Consider the following 18,832-nt stretch of genomic DNA (forward strand, 5'->3'; position numbering starts at 1 on the left):
TGTAATTCAAAAGTTTGCTCTCACAGGAGCAAGAAGAAAGATCTTTACGGACATCATGAAGTTTTGTAAATTCACTTAGCCATCCTTACCAGATCTATCACTGTACTTGGAGAGGGAGAAAAAGATTTTGAAATAACACTAATGGCTCTAGACCTGTATTGACTCTACCCACTTACACCAGCTGGACTGTTGCATCTTTTTTTCTTCTTCAGTTAGTAAGGATTTTATTTGTTAATGTATTCTTCCAAACAGACAAGTCTTTGATAAGGCTGGATATTTTAGATCAAATACTAAAGTCAGAAAAAAGGAAAAAAAAAAAAAAGAAATAAAAAAAAAAGAAAAGAAAATGGCTTTTACATATAAATTAACAACATTTCTTTTCCCAGAAATCACATGCAAGGATCAAGGTAAATAAATGCTCAATGGATTTAACGCATATCCATACTAATATTACAAATATTGTCATAAATTTTTGAAACAACGTACTCTCTTCAGCAGGTCTTGAAACGACTGAAAGTTTCTTTAAAATTAAAGAAACCACATAGGCACTCACCGCTATAGGTTGGTAAATTGATACAAACTAATAAGAGCGATCCAAGGACTTAACCTTGGTTTGAGTTGGAAGGGACCTTAAAGCCCACCCAGTTCCAACCCCCTGCCATAGGCAGGGACACCTCCCACCAGACCAGGCTGCCCAAAACCCCATCCAGCCTGGCCTTGAACACCTCCAGGGATGGGGCATCCACAGCTTCTCTGGGCAACTTGTGCCAGTGCCTCACCACCCTCATAAAGATATATCTGCTTTCAAAGACAGTAAACATTAAACATTACCAGTCCCTCCAAAAGGCACTGAGACATCCCATCCAAATCAGATTGGAACAATTTAATAAAATAACACTCATCAGTCTTTACTTACCACCACACAGCTGCAAGTCAATGGTCGCTTGGCCAAAACATAGAGAGGCCACTGTAAACTATCCACTGCCAAAATGACTGTTCTGGTGCAGCAGGTTACTGCCCGTAGGACTGCTGGTTCACACACCTCTGCACAAGGCTACCACCAGCACAGCATCCCACATCTCCATCAGTGAAAATTCTGAGATTACCAGCAGCTCCATAGCATGTGACAGAATAAACTTCATCCTCCCAAGTTTTTGAACAAAACAGAAAGAAACACAAGATTGGGTACAGCATCCAAAGAGCATTATTTTTAATATCAAGAAAAAAATATATTCCTGTGCTGGATGAGTCAAGCCTTTATTGCTAAACCATCTTAAATTAAAGAAGGTGGCAAACTGCTATACTCTAACCAGTGAAAACACAAAATCAGTTTCACAAATGATTTCTCAGCATTCCAGTTATAGCAAGCAGGAGATTCAGAAAAGCTTATTTTAATTAAAAACTTTATTTTTCATTACAATTCACAGTTTATACATGGCAAGATGAACTCTTGCCATGTGGACATTCAGAACACTGTGCTGGGGAGACAAGGGTCTTTGTTATAAGAGCATTGCTCAGTGCTGTTTCATGGAACTTCTTTAATTTTAAAAGCATATTCTCTGTAAATGTTAACTGACTGATATTTACACTGAATTGACTGAATTTACATATTAACTTATATTTATTAGAAAACAAGCTAAGCATCCAAAAACATTAACATTCATATCTTGCATGTTATCTAATGGTCAGAGATGCTGTAAGATTTGCCACTTGAATCATGCCCAATCAGCAAAGTCTTGTTTTTGTGTTTGTTTTTTTTTGATGTTTTTTGTTTAATTTACACAGAGCCTAAATTATTCTTTAAGGCCTGTTCAATTCATTTTATGTACAGCCAGGTTACAATAGACTAACATAAGAAAAGAATGTAAAATTATCCATTCCATCCTGCATTTCTTCTGAATCTCATGTACACCTATAAGCAAAACAGAGGATGTAAAATTAAAGTTAACGTGTTTTCTTAAAACCAGTAAAGAAAACACAGAGTCTGGTTTAGATCTGCTTCTCATCAGCCTATCCTTTCTGAACAATCATCAGTATTCAGGTTGTGCTATTTTATCAGCTCTTCTTCATGCCTGCACTTATATTCAGAGCCATCTCTATTTGAAATGTACAAAGTCACAGTGATACCAGTTTCGATTGCATTCCCACGCTAGTCACAGCTCCGGCACAGGCAGCCACTGTACAGTGTGACATTCAGGAAAGCACTCCAGCAGGATTCCTGTGTAAAATATCATATGGCATCTGGTGCGACTTGGTTTAAAGAGGAAGTTAAGAATCCTTGTCACAGAGCAAATATCTGGCAGAAGGTTTATGCTTGTTAAAAAATGCTGTATTTTTTTTTTCTGCATTGTTTTCTGAATGTTGTTATTAGGATACAGCAATTAAAAGCCTCTCCTGCCTCTCCTCAAAATAGCCATATTTATTTGCTCTTGTCATCCACCAAATAACTTAATAATAGATAAGCTGCAGATTTTTTTATTTTATTTTTTGGTACATCTGACACAGAGAAAAAAACTGCTGAACACTGCTTGAAAAAATAAGACTGAACAGGGTCAGCAAATTCTACAAGTCAGTGTGAACAAGTATCAGCTGGACCTGAGTAAAACAAAATGCTTCTGGGGGACATGTTTGAAACTTCTGAGACTGCAGTGCCTTTAAATTTAGAGCTTAAGAACATCATTTGATGATTGTTGAGTTTTGGCGTTCATTCATGCTGGTTGGTATCTTCAATACAGACACCTTTAAAACACCATCATTTCAGGAAGAATGAAAGCTCAAAGGAAATACACTTCTTATTTAAAGAAGAAAAAAAAAAAAACACAAACAAACAAAAACCATACAGGAATTGTAGAGGTTCTGGTTCTTCAAAAGATAAGGCACTGACAAAAATTTCTTAGGTAAAAGGCTGCATAAGAATTTCTTGCCATTTACAAATGTGTTGTAGTCCATAAATGGTCCATTCCTAGGCTCAGTAAGGTAGACCCTGAAATTTTAAGGACTGATCCCTCAAAGCTACATTGTTACCATAAACAAGTGTGATTCATTCTTGAGGCCATATGGCACATTAGGAGAAGTGGAAAACAGTCTGGGCAGATAAAGGCAGAAGACGTTGCTTGTTCCAGCATCTTTCGATAACAGAAATGCCATTCATCTTTGTGTCTTTGAAGAGATGTGATGGTAACTCGGGACTGTAGTTTCTGTGGAACTCATGCACACATATAAAATGCTATTAGCATTGATCATTGACAGGGTGGAGAAAAGAGATATATGGCTAGTCTAAGCCAAGAGCTTCTCATGGGCTGGGATCCAAAGTCACAGCTACTTAATATTTTCAATAACGGCTATCTCTTCTGCTGCACAGTGCGGCGTCAAACCATTCATATAAATGCTGTCCGTCTTTGTAAGAGCTGGCAAGATGTCCTTCTCACTGGTGAGATGGTTGACTGACAGGGTTCTCTTGCAAGGAGTCAGGTCTTGATTGTGGTTGACGGCGAGTTCAGCGGAGAGCTTTCTTTTGATGGAGGTAGCCCGCTGGAACTTGTCGTAGATCTCCACGCTGAGACGCCTTCGCGTTTCTTTGAACTCCGCGGTGACGTTGGCCGTCCACTCTGCAGCATGAGCTCTGAATTCCCCTACCTGCAGCAAAAATAAGAAAAAAAAGGAAACATAACCTGGCTGAGGACATTAAAGACTGTAGGCTTGAAAGCCCAGTGAGAAAGCAATGTGTCTCTGGGCTAGCAAAGAGCTGCTGCAGTTGGTACAGATTTCTCATCCCACAGACTCATTTCTTTATTGACAGCAACTAAACAAGAAGAAATGATGCACTGGGAAGAGTTAACAGCAATTCTAAAAAAAAAAAAAAAAAAAAAAAAAAAAAAAAAAAAGAGAGAGAGAAATCTTTTCTGCTGAAATTTGTTATTGAATTATAGGCAGCGAAGAACACCAGGAAGCTCTGGAGCCCTGGCAGCTGCACAGTACCCAACTGGTCAGGGGATGCTGAAATCCCAGCAATCCAGGCTGTGCTATGTATTGCTACCAGGGCACAGGGTTATTTATGAGCACTTCTACTGTCTGTGGAAAGATCCCTAGGAGGCTTGGCAAAGAATTTTCTAAATTTAGGCAGAAAAGCTTTTATAAAAAAAAAGCATCAGCTGCTGGTATTCTCTTTTTTGTGCTTGCTCGAACACAGCGCCAGTACAGTAACAGCTTCAGTCATGTCATCAACATGTCTGCTTACCACCCTGACTCCTCTGCAGTGACATGCTAAAACAACACACACACAATGGCAGCGTGGGACTGCTGGAACTGTCACCGTTTACACCCAGACTAAATGCAGGCTGCCAGTCAGTGCATAGGGCTGTGATACAGTTACCGTATAGCTGGAGGGTGGCATTTCCCCTCTGGCGCACAGATCTCCAGTCAGGTTGGCTGGCTGCAAGGTGCTAGTTTGCACAACCGTTATCATTTCATGTATGTATGTATTTGAGTAACCTACTCTAGTGGGAGGTGTCCCTGCCCATGGCAGGGGGTTGGAACTGGATGGTCTTTAAGGTCCCTTCCAACCCAAACCATTCTGTGATTCTGTGACTCTATGCATGTACATCCCTGCTGCACACTTAGCTCCTGTTCCCTCACTCTATGCGTCTTTGCTATAGAGGCTGTCAATATAAAGGCACTTTCATTAAAAACTACCAATTTTTCATTAAACTTTCATCAAAAACTACCTTTTTTTTTTTTTTTTTTTTTTACCCTTTAAGATTCCTTTCCACCATTTCTGTGTTTCAGTATTGGGAAAGATGCAACATCCTATAAACCCAAACTGAGACTACTGCTGAGGGAGGCAGCTGCTGGCACAGACTCACAGATTATCCTCATCTTCCTTGGACAGATCATGAGACAGACTTGGCAGCTTACCCATATAACAGTCTGAGGTGAACTATGGCCTTGTAATTTATACGCTATTTATAATTTGCTCTTGTATTTCAACCAAACCACCATTACAATATTAAGTTATATAGGTAATTAAAGGAGGCACCTTTTGAGGAGATTATCTTGTTATAAGGGCTAAGGAAACAGATTGTTTTTCTTTAAATCTTGTCTCTGTGGGCAGCTTATTAATTGGAAAGTATAGCATAGGGAAGATAGACTGCTGATAAATATAACTCCAAAGCAAGGCATTTTAGAAGAATTAACCCACTTAAATAAATTAGTCTAATTGGTACTGCTCAGTCCAGAATTTCAATCATTGGCAAGCAAGCTTGGACTTGGCACAGAAATAAAATAAAAATTAACAAAGACAAATATGGAGGGTAAGCTAGCAGAGAAGAGTGGCCAAAGGCTTATTCATGCTTTGCAGTGCAGTGGAAAACAGGAATATAATGAAGATAAAAAATAATCAGCTCACTCAGGAGTGACAAGTTTTCAGGAGAACTTCCCCCCTCCAGAAACAAAACAAAAAACTCTTTACCCAGAGGTCATTTTATTACATTTGTCTCAGCTTCAGTGAATTACACCATTGACTAATGTGGACCCATTACGTATATTTTCTAAAACAAGGATTATTATCTGTAATACACAGAGGATTTGCTCAGCTGAATGATTATTAGTATTTAAATTGCGCAATTAGGATCAGACACACTGCACTTCAGATCTGAAAATAATGTAATCTGTCCTGCTGAAACATTTCAGCTGCTACAATATTTTTATTTGTAGTAAACAAGTAATAAAAAGATGATAAGGAGTATCAGCGCACACCCTAGGACAGCTCTGTCCCGCTCCAAATCTTGTATAAAGGCAGGCTGCTCAAATTCTGGAGCACGCTCCTGTCCAGGGGAGCAAATAGACAGTATATGGGTTTCTATTTTACCCAGCATGTTTGTAGCTTTCACCAGCTGTATAAGCATTCCAGTTATTTTGCTCATACACACATCTCTACCATTTCACAGTCACATTGAAGGGATTTTATCAGATTAGTAGTTTTAAAATTGTGTCTTGGCAACCTACTGGAAGCCACAAGCATCTTGAACTGCCTCCCCCTAACCTTTTTAACTTGCCTTTTAATAGCAATTTCAGTTACTGCTTCTCTCATGTTCTCCCAGCAAAGAAAAAACAGCTGGCCATGCTTCTGAAAAGAGCAAGTACATGTAACCCTTAGTACATGCTCCAAACTACCCCACCAGTCCCCCTCACCACATGTTGGTGATAGAGCTGTCTTGGAGCGCCGCATGTTGGTGATGGAGCACAGGCAGTGTAACTCACGCATGTTAGTTATTCTGGAGAATTTTCAAACTGTAGTTATTAGGATATTTAATTACTAACTTCTAATTAGATTTCTTTAGGGAAAGAAATTTATGCAGCTAGATGAAGAACATCATTAGATATGCCTTTTGGAGACAGTCTCATGTTCCAATTAAGGTGATGTGGAAATGAACATGGTGGTCTCAATCATATTTGTCCATATACCAGAGCTATGATGCTGCTTGGCACAATTTCAGCTTTATATTAAAATCATTGAAAACATTGAAAAATGCTGTGCTGTTGCTAAGCAGAATTGAAATACATTAATAGTAAATCGTAGGTAATTGGCACAGCAGGAGAAACTAGAAGTTCAGTGCTGTGTGAACTATGTGTACCCCAAATTATTGCTTAGCTTTTGTGTGAACTGAAATGCACTCGAAATGTTATGTTTTCAGAATGAAACTCTCAATTCCATAGCACTTACAGATTCAAGTACAAAAGGTTACAGGAGAAGAAGTGTGCAGTTTTCAACTGCCAGTGAACATAAGCAACTCGCTCTCGAAATTTGATCCTCCCTTTATCTGTATGGACATTTCTGTTTATGTTCAGGTTCTTTCTGTCCTTAGGGTATGACATTTCTTCATACTGCATTATAGCTCCTCTTCATCTGGGCACTGACAGCCACAAAATCTTTTATGCAAAGTAATTGAAATGCCAGTTGCCTATGCTGCTCAAAAAAAAACTCAACGTACTTTCTGTAACATTTGTTTACTTTTCTCAAATTCTCTTACCTCATTACAGCACAGAACTCCAGATTCTGCAGATACCATAGTTGAGGGCAACTTGATGCAAGGATATGGTCTCATTCACAGAAATTATTGACAACTAAGTACGTTACATAAAGCTGAATGACAAAATATTTCAGGAGTTAATAGGAAAAACATGTCACAGTGATAGCACTCAAGTCAGCCATATGATAAGTAGCACTAAACTGGTGATGTTGCTCACTCCTGATTGTCAGGGAATAGAAATGCCACTAGTAATGGGGACATAGTCCCTAGCTCAGCTCCAGGACTGACTTAGAACCGTAACATCATTTAGGTTAGCAAAGACCTCTAAGATCCTCCAGTCCAAACTTTACCTAGTACTGCTAAGTCTGCCATTAAACCATGTCACTAAGCACTACATCTACACATTTTTTGAAGTCCTCTTGATGGTGACTCAACCTCAACCCTGGGCAGCCTGTTCCAATACTTCACAACACTTTCAGTAAAGAAATTTCTCCTAATATCAAACCTGAACTTCCCATGGTGCAATTTAAAGGCCATTTGCCCTCATCTTAGCTCTTGGGAGAAGAGCCCAATCCGCACCTTCCCATAGCCTCCTTTAAGGTAATTGTAAAGTATGATAAGGTCTCCCCTGAGCCTTCTTTTCTCCAGGCTAAACAATCCCAGATTCCTCAGGCGCTCCTCACAGGACTTGTGTTCCAGGCCCTTCACCAGCTTTGTTGCCCTTTTTTAGACACGCTCCAGGGCCTCGATGTCCTTCTTGTAGTGAGGGGCCCAAAGCTGAACACAGTACTCGAGGTGCGGCCTCACCAGAGCAGAGTACAGGGGGACAATCATTTCCATAATCCTGCTGGCCACGCTATTTCTGATGCAAGCCAGGACGTTGTTGGGCTTCTTGGCCACCTGACCACGCTGCTGGCTCATATTCAGTCAGCTATTGACCAGTACCCCAAGGACCCTTTCAACTGAGTAGCTTTCCAGCCACTCTTCCCCCAGCCCATAGCGCAGCTTGGGGTTGTTGTGCCCCAAGTAGAGGACCTGGCACTTGGCCTTGTTGAACCTCATACAGTTGGCCTTGGCCCATCAGTCCAGCCTATCCAGATTCCTCTGCAGAGTCCTCCTATCATTGAGGAGATCAACACTCATGCTTAACTTGATGTTGTCTGCAAACTTACTGAGGGTGCACTTGATTCTCTCATCCAGAGCATTGATAAAGATATTGAAGATAACTGGCCCCAATACTGAACCCTGAGGGACACCACTAGTGACCGACCCCCAGCTGGATTTAACTCCATTCACTACAACTCTTTGGGCGCAGCCACCCAGTCAGCTTTTTAATTTCACAATTTTTCTATCAGTATACAGTGGAAACAGTATCTGAACAATTTTGAAATGTGGCTTCTCATTCCTGTTAAAGTCAGTTTAAAAAAATAAAAAACTACACACCAAAAATACTGTATGAACTTTCTGAATGATGAAACAGTTCCCGGACTCTGCATATACCTTATCAACAATATTATCTAAAGATGGACATCCTGAATTTAATGGGCGTAGGAAAAAACATGGACATTAAGTAATCACTCATTCTCCTATTCCTGACAAAAAGTATCTAAATTAATACCAACATAAAACTGGTGCAGGACAAGTCTCTCAGCCAGTACCACGGGTGAGACCAACACCTTCCCTATTGATTTTCATTACCATGTTTCAGCTTTCTTGTTTTCTAGCTGAGCTCAGGTCTTGGATAGAGGCCAATCACATAATCCTGAATGTAAGCATGCCCAAGGGGATGCTGCTGCTAAAAGAAAAAAATATTTGAAAGTACTGAAGAACATGACTTGTTCTTCATTACATTTACTCTAATTCCTTATATTTGTCAGGAATTTGAGGACCTTTCTGGACATGCTCTGAACAGATAACCAAATAATTATACAAACAGAACTGCCCAACATGCAGGAAGACTGCTCATCCTATTAAGTATGGTCTGGACAGCACAAGTCATGTAGCCATAACCTTTACATATGAGTAGTCTGCACTTTGAATTAAGTCACAGCCGTGGTCAATAAAATAAAATAGAAACAAACAAGCAAACATAGAGAAGGACCTCCTTAAATAGACTGAAGTGAACACGCACTGTTCTAACTTTGCCTTAGTTTGCTTCTCTCTCTCAGGGTCATTCTTGAAAAATTCTAATATTAAAGTATAACCAGTTAATCTGCTTCTGTTCACAGAAAGGGAAGATATTGCCTGGACAGAATTCAGATATATGATATGAAAGATATGCCTGGGAGGAGCTATACCAGTGAGTACTAAACAAAATATAGACATTACACACACTGTGCAAGAAAATGAGACTATATGTATTTCTAAATGAAGTGTGTAGTTTTTTTCTTTGATATCTGTACCCTTTTGTTGTTTCCTTTTATATGCAGGGCTCATACACTTTATGATGGTCATAATGTTAGTGCAGACCCCCCCAAAATCAATTAAATAATGAACAGATGATACACCTCTGACTGCATTTTAGGAGGGAAAAAAAAGTGGCCTTCCTTACTGAAGTTCTTAATGCTCTAGATGTTCCTCAGTATATGATTTCTAACATTTATCCTTAATGCATTCTCCAAAGTTTTTCAGCTTTTTTCCTCTCCAATGTACTTTTCTGTTACTTAAAAATAACACATCCAATTAACTTCTCCATGATATGCTACGCAGCGACAAAACCAGAAAGAGCATGTACATGTCACATTATCCAGGCAGCAGAGTAGAGTACATAACATTTTGTCTTAGCTTTCAAGAAACTCATCCAGCCTTCTCAGAAACTGTTCTCTAAAAATTCCCACTTAAAAAATGAAATTAAAAAAAAATGTAGGTACAGAGATACTAGATGTATTTAACGATGAAGCTGCTGGGTGGGCTGACTCTGTAGAAGGGTTTTTATCTCTACCTTCTCGCTTTCCTGCAGGCCTGGGGAAGCATACACCACTTTTTCCTGCCCAAAATTTATGCTCATCGTTGCAGAATAGGAAAAGATAGGTTTCACAGACATTTTGATTGACAGTCATTCTTTTCCTGTATATTAAGAATTTATAGTCAAAGTAAGTAAATTCCCATTCCCAGTATATGGCCTTTAGCATTATTAGAGAATATCCTAACTCCATTGGGCTATAATCAGTGAATAGGTAGAGAAGACTCTTGTCTACTTGTCTTTAACACAGAGAGGAAAGACCACAGGCACTAACAAGATATGTATGCCAAGCTTTCCCAGGAGTTTAATCACTGTCTTCCATTCCTTTGTTCTTCCCAGACCTCAGCTCTGTAGCAAAGAACTCTTCTACAAGTTTTTAAGCCACCAAACCTAAATTTCAAGTTGAATGGTACAAATAAAGCAGTAATTGTTCTCTCTTTGGGATCCCCTGACAGGTACAGGTATCCCTTTTTTCTTTTTTTAAGGCCAAATATCAGAGGGGAAAGGTTCTGTTTTATGAAGTTGCCATCTTCTGGAGTAACATTACGATTACATAGACAGTGATATTTTTGTAGACATGGTGGTCAGAAGTGTTTTGGGAACAATTCTCTCCCACTGGTAATTGGATTATTCAGTCCTTTAATAAATAATGTTTGTGAGTTCATTCCAGTGAGCAATGACTGTTTGGTTTCACCCACAACTTCCATGAGAACATCTGATGCCTTGGATGAAATAAACCACATTACCCAATGGAAATGCAGAGAGCCTGCAAATTTTGATTATTTTGTTGTGGAGACGTATCTATGGTGGCAGCTGTGGGAGTATATTTTGTGGAGATACGACAGATGGCAGATACAGAAGTGTCCCTTTTGATCTCTCATGGTCTAATTCAACTAAATAGGAACAGGTAGCTTACAAATTTATTTTTTTAATCACCTCTACAAAAACAGAGCCAAATACAACGGTCACCACATTTTTGCTTTGGTTTACTTCTTTTTTTTTCCTCCAAAAATATAAACAATCCCATGTTAGGTACCTGATACTGCCCATCAGAAACCTCTTTGCATAGAGCTGCATGTGTATCTTTCATTACTGTACACAAGCTATTGGTCTGATTAGCTCCACCCATAGTGTTCCACTTTATTAGTAAACTTTCAAGCATAACAAAAAAGAGATGATTACATTTTCCTATCAAAATCAGTCGTTCTATTTAGTTGTTTTATCTACCTCAGAGAGCATCCAACCCCTCTCAACGTGGTGGGTGTGAATTACACTCATGAGAATCACAAGAATTAATCACAAGAAAGTTTAAGTTTACATGAAGCTCTATCAGCTGACCCTAATGTGATTCAGGAGACCAACATGTAGTCTGTCTACTCTCTATAGCCCATAACTTTGCTGCAGCCAGAAATAGCAAACATTTTGAGAATTATAGTAGAAACATAACAAAATGCAAGCCACAAGCAGTTGAAAGGCTCTCTCAAATCTCTCCCACAGGAAAAAAGATAACTTCCATAATTTCATTGGACTTTTTTTTTCTCCTTATAAAGATATGCTGAAGAGAACATAAAAACAAAAGACCTAATTTTGACTTGGTACTGAATGAAGACTGGCTACTGTATTTACATGGTCAAGTCCCACCAAAAATTGCTTAATCCCTAAATTTCCAGTATCTATATCTGGAGTGATACTTCTGTGAAATATTAAAGCTCCACTAAAGTTGTTCCACCTGAGTATTACAACTGCACTTACCCCTTGTAACAAATAGTATTCCATAATGTCTTCAGTCCCTTTTATCCATTATTGCAAAACACAATTTCCTCACTGTCAACACAGTTTCTTGAAGATGCAAGGTTATTCTGCTGAACCGGCTTCGTCCGAGGACTTTTCCACAAGAGAGTTATCAAATGCATACACATTATTGCTAACATGTTCTGGTGTCTTGTCCTAATAATATCCAAGCTCTGAGATTACAAAAATAATAAATAAATAATAATAATAATAGTCTTCAGGAATGTTAATCATGAAGATGGGGGTTGAAGACATTCAAGACTAAATATCACTCTGTCAATAGAGTTAAGTCACAGGTACATTTGTCTCAATGGCTTAAAGGATCAATTACATCTCGTCTCCAAAAAAAATCAAGATCTCCTAATGTAAGCGGTGATAACCTACATTCAGGGAATCTTCATGTGTAATTAACTCCGAGAAATGCCATTGCTATAACAGAACTCTTTAATCAATTTCTATCTTACTATGAAGTGTAAGTAATTTGCTCCAGTTTTATTTTTGCAAATTCAATAGCTCTTGTCATCACTGTCTAGCTGAATGCAACTTGAACTGAAGGCATTGTATCACTCCTGAATTGTCCAAGTCAGCACGGTGAGGCAATGGGGAGCATGTGGAAGAGCAGGGTTAAGTGCTGGTACTGGCAGGTAGCATGCCCTCAGTGCCCACCTTCTCTTACCAGACACAGTGTCCAAGCTGCTAACAGATGTGTATTTGGGTAGCACTTCTCTTATAATCAACACCACACCAGCATCACTTAGGGCCCTGGTACTTACTATACAATAACAACATAGACATTTCTAAAGAGCTTTAGTATCCTCTGCTAAGAGGTAGAATATAAACATAAGCCACACAATATGATAACAGCATAGGTATTACCTTTGTGTGTGCAGTGAATCTGAGACTAAATTAAGTAGGCATTGTGTCTGAAGTACACAAAGCTATGAAGAAAGACATCTCAAGAAATAAAATGTCAAAACCAATCAGCAGATTAGTTTCTCTCGGACTAACAGAACAACGTATCCTTTCATTCCTTATTGCAGAGTACGATGGTGTACTTGTAAAAGAGTGATCAACACAGAAACTCAGTACTAGACTGTTGCAATGGCAGGACCTAGAAAACCACCAGGGTGGCTTATACTTGTGATCTTTTAGAATTAGATCAAATTTCATTCAAAATCAGGTCAGCCATTTCTTCCTTTTTCTTACACTAATACCACTCTATATGTCTCCAAGACTGAGAAAAATTATGGAGGGATGTAGTCCCATCTTTTTTATTTTATTTTTTTTTCTGTCCTATTGCTATTCAAGTTTGACTGGAGGCCTAGAGCTGCATTTATTATACAAATATTTTATGACCTAATACTTTATGTTCTTCCCCATCTGACACAAATTATTAGAAACAATCATTTTTTTGAATGTTGCAATTCTTTCTCAGATACACATTTCCGCACATCTTGGATGGACTGGGAGAAACTCTTAAAGCTAGGCAGACTTCTCTTCAGACAGCTCTTTTTTTTCACCATTTTTTTGTAGCGCTCTGCATTCTGCCTGAATCTTAGGCCACAGGGCTAGGGACTGTTTTCTGGCAATATTCCTTTTTATAACATCTGCAGCTGTAACACCATTTTCCTACAGAAATTCAACAATCCCCTGCTGGCACATCCTAGCATTGTGTCACCCCCATTAATCACTGTCATGTAAAAGGACTTCACCTGCAATTGCTTTTGCACTATGACTGCCTCCTACAAATATTTCTCTAATTCAGCACTTGCTAGGAACAGGCTTGCACCAAGTCCTTCTGCCCAACCCTTTGAACTTGTGAATAGATGATCGTTAGCATTATTGAAATGTTTTGTTTGTAAGAAAAGGAAAAGCCCTGAGTTGTTTTCCTCAACAGAAGCTGCTCCATCTTGCTTAAAGCAACGTGCAATGGATCAGCAATGCGCCCATAGCTTTGTAAAAGGCCTCTGATCACCATGCTGATTTTGATCAGTTTCATTTCTAACTCAATGGATGTTGTCTCATAAAATAGCAAGTGCCAGATTAAGAGCTCATTGTCACTGAAGGAAAACCTCCTTCCTCCTCGGTCACATACCCTCACGGAGGAGGCTCTGAGGCCTGTTTGCCTGCTAGGCTGATTGAATTCACTGAAGTCTTGCAAAACTCTTATGTCCCTTTCCTAGCAAGTTGAGTCCACTCATTTTACAATCAAATAAGCACCAGATATATTGCTAAGTCAGAGGTATAGTATACTACAAAGAAACTGTGGAGAAGGCCAGGGGAAGGACAGAGGATAAAGGAGGGAGAAAGGAAGGCCAGTGTTTTCAGCATGGATGAGCAACTAATTTGGCTCACCTGTTTTGTAAAGTCAGACCTGACTAATTTTCCTTCCTTTTTAAAAAAATAAAAAAATAAAAATAAAAATAATAGGACAAGATTGAGAGATACCATACCATTTCCATGCATAAAGTCTACATTCAGGGAATATGAGAGGTTTACCTTCTCTTTAATTTTGGGCCCCATATGCTGCATGAACGCATTTAGCCTTGAGCTATAGTAAAATGAAAAGACAACAAATACTACAGAGAGTGCAATAATCTCCATGGCATCATCATGACAAGCCTAATTCTGTTTTGACAGACATGAGTGACAGATCTGCCACTGGTGCCAAGGATTAAACAGAATGATGATTCAGATGAATCAAATTGTTTATAAATACCAAAGGTAACAGTTACCTCTTGAATTTTCACAAGAAATAAATGTGCTATTTCTCATGAAGTCTTAGATTTGGTCTTTAAAGCTGGATCCATGTCATTCAATTCAAAAGAAAGACACCCAGCATGAAAAATCACTTGTCCAAACTGAGCTAATGTCTAACACAAGTCATTCACTTGGGCTTTTGATATATACCAAAGAGAACAGGCTCTTTGAGGATATAATTCATCTTATAATTCATCATCTTAAGGTAGATACCTTAAAAAATTCAAATAGATTATACTAGAAACAGTCGTTTCTTTCTAGTGACTATAAAGGCAATGTAGATGACTAGTTCTGATGTTAACATCTACAGTGGAGGTTAATCACATCTTCATTGACTTAAATGAAGTCTAGAGCTTGAATGGACTAGAGCTTAACAAACACTATCGTGAGGCCAAGGGATGCAAGCGCTTAATCTTATAAATGGGAATTTGAAATTTATAGCCTAAATAACTAGGATTCTTGATTGGGCAGGCATCTTTGCAGGAAACACTGAAATTCAGAAGCTGCTGCATACTGAGGTAAAAGAAAATATGACAAGGAAAAAAAATCCTGAAATTTTACCTTTCAAAGCAACTAAAATCAGAAGACTATGTAAGTGCTCTGTGTAATCAGAGTACAGAGAATAATGAAGAGGGGGGAGGTTCAGGCAAGCTAGTACTCTGAAGCTGAACTTCAGAGACAGATCGCCTACTTAAGATTTTAGCACACAGCATGTTCCAATGACTTTCTGACACTTCATCTATCTTACTGTATGAACTGCTTCCAGCAGCAGATCTATCCTTCTAAAACTCCCACTTCTGTCTCTACTTGTCTTTCACCTCCCTCTCCATCTGAGGCATTCAAAACTCTCAAGAATATTTCAGGAGACAAAGGCCACCTGAGCAACTGAAAGACATCCTGGCTATCTGTATTTTAATATCAAAATACAGCATTATTGTGGATCAATGAATATCTGACCAGATTTTTTTATTACTATTTCAACTCCACTTTGCATATGAGAAACTTTTCTGGTGGTATCATGAAAAAATAGATTTTTATTTGTTGAAACATTATAATACATTATTACCACAAAACCTTATATAAACTGCTTTTAAGAACAATATAACTGCATTAGTAAAGAGAAAAATGTGAACAGGAAATTAGATGATAATCATGATCAACAATTTCTTGGAACGTGGAGGTTTCCTTACACAAGATGTACTCTAAATAAGCAATAACATTTTTTGTTTTATTGGTGGGGAGGGGGGTCATATTTTGGGATCCCAGGAGTTGGACTCAATGATCCTTGTGTTATATCCTATAGATTTTATCATAGCCTCTGTCTCTCAGTAGATTTCAGTATATAGCATAGTAGCATAGCTTCTTTCCAGTGTTAAAGGCTGTTTCTGGGAATAACAAGCTATTCCCCCCCAAAGACTGACAAAATGTTTCCTTAAAAAACAGTAAAAAAATCATGCTTGTGACTAGGATTTTCCATTGCACTTATTTCTATTATCTGAACTACAGATAAGTTCTTCTGTTATAATCTGCATCCACAGAAGCTGGAACAGACCATCATAAATTTAGGCTTAACTGAAAAAACAGATAATTCAAGAAATTCAGAGTGTCCTCTGGCTTCTGCTGGCAAAGAGGAGATTTAATGATTACATTTCCACTGAACTGTCTCAACTTTTTCACTCGAATTTTCCTGGACAGATGGCAAAGATGATCTGAGAACAGCAGTTTTAAAGTCATAAAATGCTACTTGTAAAGTGAATACTTGTACAATGCTTCTGTTTAATCAAACAGTTCACCTCACAGCAAAATACACTATATTTGTACACAAATTTCTTCTTACAAAATTAGGATAGAATCCAGAAATAATATTTCATATCTCCTAACTAGCACACAAATAGTACTATGCCGTGATTCTGTTTTCTCAAATTGTTCTCACATTTCTGATACTGTAGTAGTTATTGCTAGAACATTTTTTGTTATGCATTTTTTTCATATGCATTTTTTCAGACATGCTTGAGCAATGGGTTAAAAAGTGGGGGAATATTTCTGAACATCAGGGATATGATTAATTGAACAAATGGTACAAATTATGTCTGTCTTTAATCTAACCTAAACCACATGAGACACTTGTATACAGCAAAATCCTTAATACCTGCATCAGCCAAGAGAATTTGGATATATCTGAAGAACGAAGTTTTCCTTTCTGTAGACAAAATGAATATGCTTGTTTAGGCTACAAAGGTGAGGAAGAATGGAAAGAGGGGATACATTCCTGGTGCCTGAGGAAAGAAACTTTGGCATAGCACTGTGCTGGATAACCTGGGAAATTTTGAGTTTTGCTTAATATAACTAGGAATACACTTAATATATCAGAAATCCATGACTCTGTTCAATTCATGTTTCTTAGCCTATACTGAAATGTCTTCAGTATAACAAAAAAGACATAACAAAATTCAAACATTCTTAATATATTATCATTATAATAACATGGATAATGAGACATCCTAAACAAGATTAAACCCTCAGTGCTATGTACAATTATATAGTCAAGATAGCATCTTATCCAGAGATCTTACTGCCTAATAGAAGAGTATGAGAAAAGTAAGATTAAAGACCAGATTCATTTCAGGAAGTAGCATGAAGAACTACATTGTGTCACTAGTGCATGAGGAAGTGCTGCAAAGTGAAGCCTGAACAAGGTATTTTTGCATAGTCCCAAGTCATAGTGCCTTAGTCATAATACCACTTTTATTCAAGAATCTAGAAACTAAATGCAGTTTAGGAATTGACCCAGGCTGTGAACAGTTAGACAATAGGGAAACACCACATGTACTTGTCCAACTCTTACTTTTTCCCAGTGCAGATGAAGTAATGGGCTAGATGGACCTAATTCTTAAGTTCAAAATAATACACAAAAACAATACAGGCTAACGCCATTTGAAGTGATCTGCTGGTTTCCCTACAGACAGTGGAGATCATGCAGGTTGACTGATAAAGATGCCCTCAATGCTCTTCCAGAACACAAGATAGTGATCCTGCAAAATGTTGAACCTGGAAATGAGAACACTTGTGCGATACGTCCTGCTCCATATTTGTGAGGGACACTAGAAAAGCTAGTTGTTTAAACCAAACTATAAATATAATTTAAAATTTGCAGAGCAGAGGCAAAAGATGAGTTCTCATACTCTTTAAATAAATTTGATCAAATTTATTTAATTTGATCAATAATCAAATATTATTTTTTGATATAAAATATATCAAAATATATTTTATTTTGACATATTATCAAATATAATATAATAATAAAAATATTGTCCTCTGCTTTGGAGCTACATTTTCTCATTAGTTAGCTGCTGATTCTCTTATTGCAATAAGTGTTTATGAAATTCTTAGCAAAAATTTCCTTAGAACAGGCCTGCCACAATGCTGTCACTAGCTGTAAGAGCTCTAAGCATAGCAAGAGCAATGCAAAAAGGCTACAGAGCTCACAAACTGGGCTTAGTAATCCTGCCCAAGTGCCCAAATCACACCCTCTTGCCTGCTCTCACTATCACCACTGCCCTTTGGTCAGGAAGAGGCAGTGGCCCTGAGTGACCCAAGGAGCCTGTAATGAGTCAAGATGTATGGGCATAAACTACTCTTTATAGTGAGGACTTTGGGAACTCAAGCAACGTCAAGATTACATCTAGACATTGATGCCATGCCCTACAGCTACAGAGACAATTTAAAGAAACATAAGTAGCAGGCCATTGCACAGTAACCAGCATATTCATCTCATAAAAAAATAGTTTTTTTCTATTTAAATAACACAAATGAACTGATATGTGCAGAGGAACTGAAGTAAAATTAGAGGGAAATAATACGTTGCTTAAAACAAAATTTCTTTCTGAAACTTCTAGTGAAAGTTGAACTGTGCTAATTGTCGAAGGAATTTTTATTTATCCTCTAACATTTTTAGAAGCCAGAACATTTTGTTAAAGTGACGAAAATAAATTTTGTCACTTAAAAGTAAAGTAAATAAAGATTTAAAGTAAAATATTGTATCATTGAAATGATAAATACACATTTACAAATAAGAATATATTTTAACTGAAAACAATGCACCTGACTACAAATAGCTATGCATGCAGCTGAAGATAATTATAGTAAAATACACCCAGACATATTTAAATAATTCATTTCAATACCCTACATAATAGGAAACATTTATTCTCTTAGTGTTGTAAAATGATGAAAGGTATCTTGAATATAACTATTTAGTGATTTTTAAATTTATTTTTACATATCTGCATCC

At 37.9% G+C, this 18,832-nt stretch overlaps 1 protein-coding gene across 4 annotated transcripts in view; it reads right to left on the reverse strand.

The window, feature by feature from the left end:
- Positions 1-1,386: 1,386 nt before the first annotated feature.
- The window catches only part of KCNK2 (potassium two pore domain channel subfamily K member 2), a 129,703-nt gene continuing 112,257 nt past the window's right edge, over positions 1,387-18,832 (reverse strand). For all 4 annotated transcript variants that reach the window (XM_040552673.1, XM_040552672.1, XM_040552675.1 and 1 more), the window contains one exon: positions 1,387-3,636. In XM_040552673.1, the coding sequence (XP_040408607.1) occupies positions 3,319-3,636 (318 nt within the window). In that variant the 3' untranslated portion in view covers positions 1,387-3,318. The remainder of the gene's footprint in view (positions 3,637-18,832) is intronic.

This window comes from Cygnus olor, chromosome 3 (genome assembly GCF_009769625.2).
Source record: "Cygnus olor isolate bCygOlo1 chromosome 3, bCygOlo1.pri.v2, whole genome shotgun sequence".
In the NCBI taxonomy this organism is placed as follows: domain Eukaryota; kingdom Metazoa; phylum Chordata; class Aves; order Anseriformes; family Anatidae; genus Cygnus; species Cygnus olor.